At 39.5% G+C, this 3,238-nt stretch overlaps 1 protein-coding gene across 1 annotated transcript; it reads left to right on the forward strand.

Moving 5' to 3' along the window:
- The first annotated feature begins 102 nt into the window (after positions 1 to 102).
- Positions 103 to 1,785, forward strand: NPY1R (neuropeptide Y receptor Y1). The gene is made up of 2 exons (XM_009325122.1): positions 103 to 801; positions 920 to 1,785. Exons 1-2 carry the CDS (start codon positions 103 to 105, stop codon positions 1,376 to 1,378), a joined length of 1,158 nt encoding a protein of 385 aa, XP_009323397.1. The 3' UTR covers positions 1,379 to 1,785.
- The last annotated feature ends 1,453 nt before the right edge of the window (positions 1,786 to 3,238 follow it).

Here is a 3,238-nt window from a genome sequence, read left to right on the forward strand (position 1 = left end):
GCGGCTCCTGGCCGTCTGTGGGGCGCGTTTTGAACGCCGGGACCGGCCTGGATGAGAGCGGCGGCGGCGGCCGTGAACGTCGCGCAGCGAGTTGGGCACAACATGAACACGTCGGTTCTCGCCCCCCTGGGGAACGGGTCCGGTCACCTGAATTTGTCGGAGAAGAACTCGCAGATCTTGCAGTTTGAGGATGAGGATTGCCACGTGCCTTTGGCCATGGTCTTCACTTTGGCCTTGGCTTACGGGACTGTGATAATTCTGGGAGTCTCTGGGAATCTGGCCTTGATTGTCATTATTTTAAAACAAAAGGAGATGCGCAATGTTACCAACATCCTCATTGTCAACCTGTCCTTTTCTGATCTTCTAGTGACCATCATGTGTCTTCCCTTTACCTTTGTGTATACTTTAATGGACCACTGGATTTTTGGGGAGGCCATGTGCAAATTGAATCCCTTCGTGCAATGTGCCTCAATCACCGTCTCGGTCTTTTCTTTAGTCCTCATTGCTATCGAACGCCATCAGCTGATCATCAATCCCCGTGGCTGGAGGCCGAACAACAGACATGCCTACCTGGGGATTGCTGCCATATGGATTTTAGCCACAGCTTCCTCTTTGCCTTTCCTGGTCTACCACGTGTTAACGGACGAACCCTTCAGAAACATAACTTTTGATGAATATAAGGACAAATATGTGTGTTTGGACCTGTTCCCCTTGGACACTGCCAGGCTTTCTTATACCACGACACTTTTGGTGATTCAGTACTTTGGACCGCTTTGTTTTATATTTATTTGCTACTTAAAGGTAAGAGAGAATCCCCTTGCGATATGTACTTCTTTCTGTCTGATGTTTGTTTATCCTTGCAAAGATGATGGTTGTAGGTTAAAATGTCCCACGTTTCTCTTTGTTGAATTTCCTGCAGATATACATACGATTAAAAAAAAGGAACAACATGATGGACAAGATGAGAGACAATAAGTACAGATCCTCTGAAACCAAAAGGATCAACATCATGCTGATCTCAATAGTGGTCGCATTTGCAGTTTGCTGGCTGCCTCTCACCATCTTCAATATCGTGTTTGATTGGAATCATGAAATTCTGCCTGTCACTACCTGCAGCCACAACCTTTTGTTCCTGATTTGCCACCTCACCGCCATGATCTCTACCTGCGTGAACCCCATCTTCTATGGGTTTCTCAATAAGAACTTCCAAAGGGACTTGCAGTTTTTATTTCATTTTTGTCATTTCCGCTCCCGTGAGGAGGATTATGAGACTATAGCCATGTCCACCATGCACACAGATGTTTCAAAAACCTCTTTAAGGCAGGCAAGCCCAATTGCATTTAAAAAAATTAATAGCGATGATGATGACAAAATATAAAGAAGTAATAAAAATTCTACACCAAACTGCTGGAAGTGTGATCGCAGGTGAATCATGTCCAAGGACAAGCACAATTACATAACAAGTACAAAATGGGTAATATTTTTCTTTTTTTTCCAAGGAACTTTGATTTTTGTCACTTTGAAATTATACACTGTGCATTTTTGCCCCTTTTACTGCTTTAATGTTCGCAGCAGTTATATCTGAAACTTATTATAAGACATAATTGGACCTGCTACTACCTATGGTTTTCATCAGCTGTCTTTTGTTCTGTTTTCTTTGTACAGTTATGCGCTTTAGCACAAAGATATACTTATTGATTTTTTTCAAAGAAGTAATTTTCAGGAGTGTCCATCTAACACCATTAGAAACAATATGAACCGCAGGGAGGCTGTCACTGCAGAGGACACCCATCCCGGCATAAAATTAGGACATCGAAGAATTCTTCTTCTTCTTTTTCTTCTTTTTTTCCTTCTTCTTTTTCTTCCTTTTTTTTCTTCTTTTTCATCTTCTTTTTCATCTTCTTTTTCATCTTCTTTTTCTTCTTCTTTTTCTTCTTCTTCTTCTTCTTATTTTTCTTCTTCTTCTTCTTCTTCTTCTTCTTCTTCTTCTTCTTCTTCTTCTTCTTCTTCTTCTTCTTCTTCTTCTTCTTCTTCTTTTGCATCTTCTTTTTCATCTTCTTTTTCATCTTCTTTTTCTTCTTCTTTTTCTTCTTCTTCTTCTTCTTCTTCTTCTTCTTCTTCTTCTTCTTCTTCTTCTTCTTCTTCTTCTTCTTCTTCTTCTTCTTCTTCTTCTTCTTCTTCTTTTTTTAATCCAGCTTTTGATTGATGTTAAAATCCTGTAAAATCAGTGTAGGCATGCAGAAAATGATTCTGTGAAACCTGTAGAATATGTCAAATGGGGACATGCATTTGTCTCATTTATAGAGGCAATTCAGGCTGTAATCACTTAGATTAAAGACAGGATTAAGAGAGAAATTCTGTTCTCATTTACGAGAATAAAGCCCTACAGTAATTCCACAGAGCACAATGGGATAACTCTGATGTTTCACCACAGCAAATGAAAGCAAAAATGGGCCTTCAGTCCCAACAGATTATAGCTGATTTTAATAATACAGGCTTTTTAATTTAAAGAACCCAAACCCCATTTTCATCTGCCATCACTGACAGGAGTTAGTGTTGCTGGGATAAAATGTACTGTCTGTCCCAAGCCTATGAACCATGCAAATTCTCCTTAAGACCTATGTCCGGAATCTAAAGGGAGGTGGGACTGTTCACTGTCTGTACAAGGTGCAATTCCATCCTCACAGGTGACAGTGAAAATCAGGTCTGGTATTAAAAAAATAAGCTTTAGCTACCTGAGTCTTCTCATAATAATTAGTGCTGATCTATATAAATTATGTATAGCCTCATAATATTCTGTGTTCAGATGCAATGGTACAAATCTGGATTATCTCCAAGACAATGGATGGTTTAATCAAGATCTGCAAAATTCAAAAGGAGGATACGGATATAGTTTGGGTGTAATTGATATGCTTAGCTTCCAAACTCACAGTTTCCACAGTTGGTTGAAGTGCGGAAGTATTTGCCAAATATACACAATAGAGCTCTGTGTGTTATTGCTTAAAGTATATATCCTCTAATTACACAAAATATACATGACTAGATCCCCAGCTGAGGGAAACCTGCATAACTTGACTGCTGTAAATGAAACTACAACAATATCAGCCAGCTGAGGTTCTGTGTCATACAGTGTACTTTGCTGTATAATCAATGCCTTTTTGAATAATCAGCTTTTAAAAATACAATATAGACCCTACTTTCTTTTAGCAAGGTCACTTTAAACTGTTCTGGCAGAGAA

This window comes from Pygoscelis adeliae, unplaced genomic scaffold (assembly GCF_000699105.1).
Source record: "Pygoscelis adeliae isolate BGI_AS28 unplaced genomic scaffold, ASM69910v1 Scaffold170, whole genome shotgun sequence".
Classification (NCBI taxonomy): Eukaryota; Metazoa; Chordata; class Aves; order Sphenisciformes; family Spheniscidae; genus Pygoscelis; species Pygoscelis adeliae.

Excerpts from the sequence above, each read along its gene's own strand:
- NPY1R (XM_009325122.1), top strand. The coding sequence starts at position 103 with ATGAACACGTCGGTTCTCGCCCCCCTGGGGAACGGGTCCGGTCACCTG. Across the intron at positions 802-919 it reads TATTTATTTGCTACTTAAAG|ATATACATACGATTAAAAAA; the intron begins GTAAGAGAGAAT and ends AATTTCCTGCAG.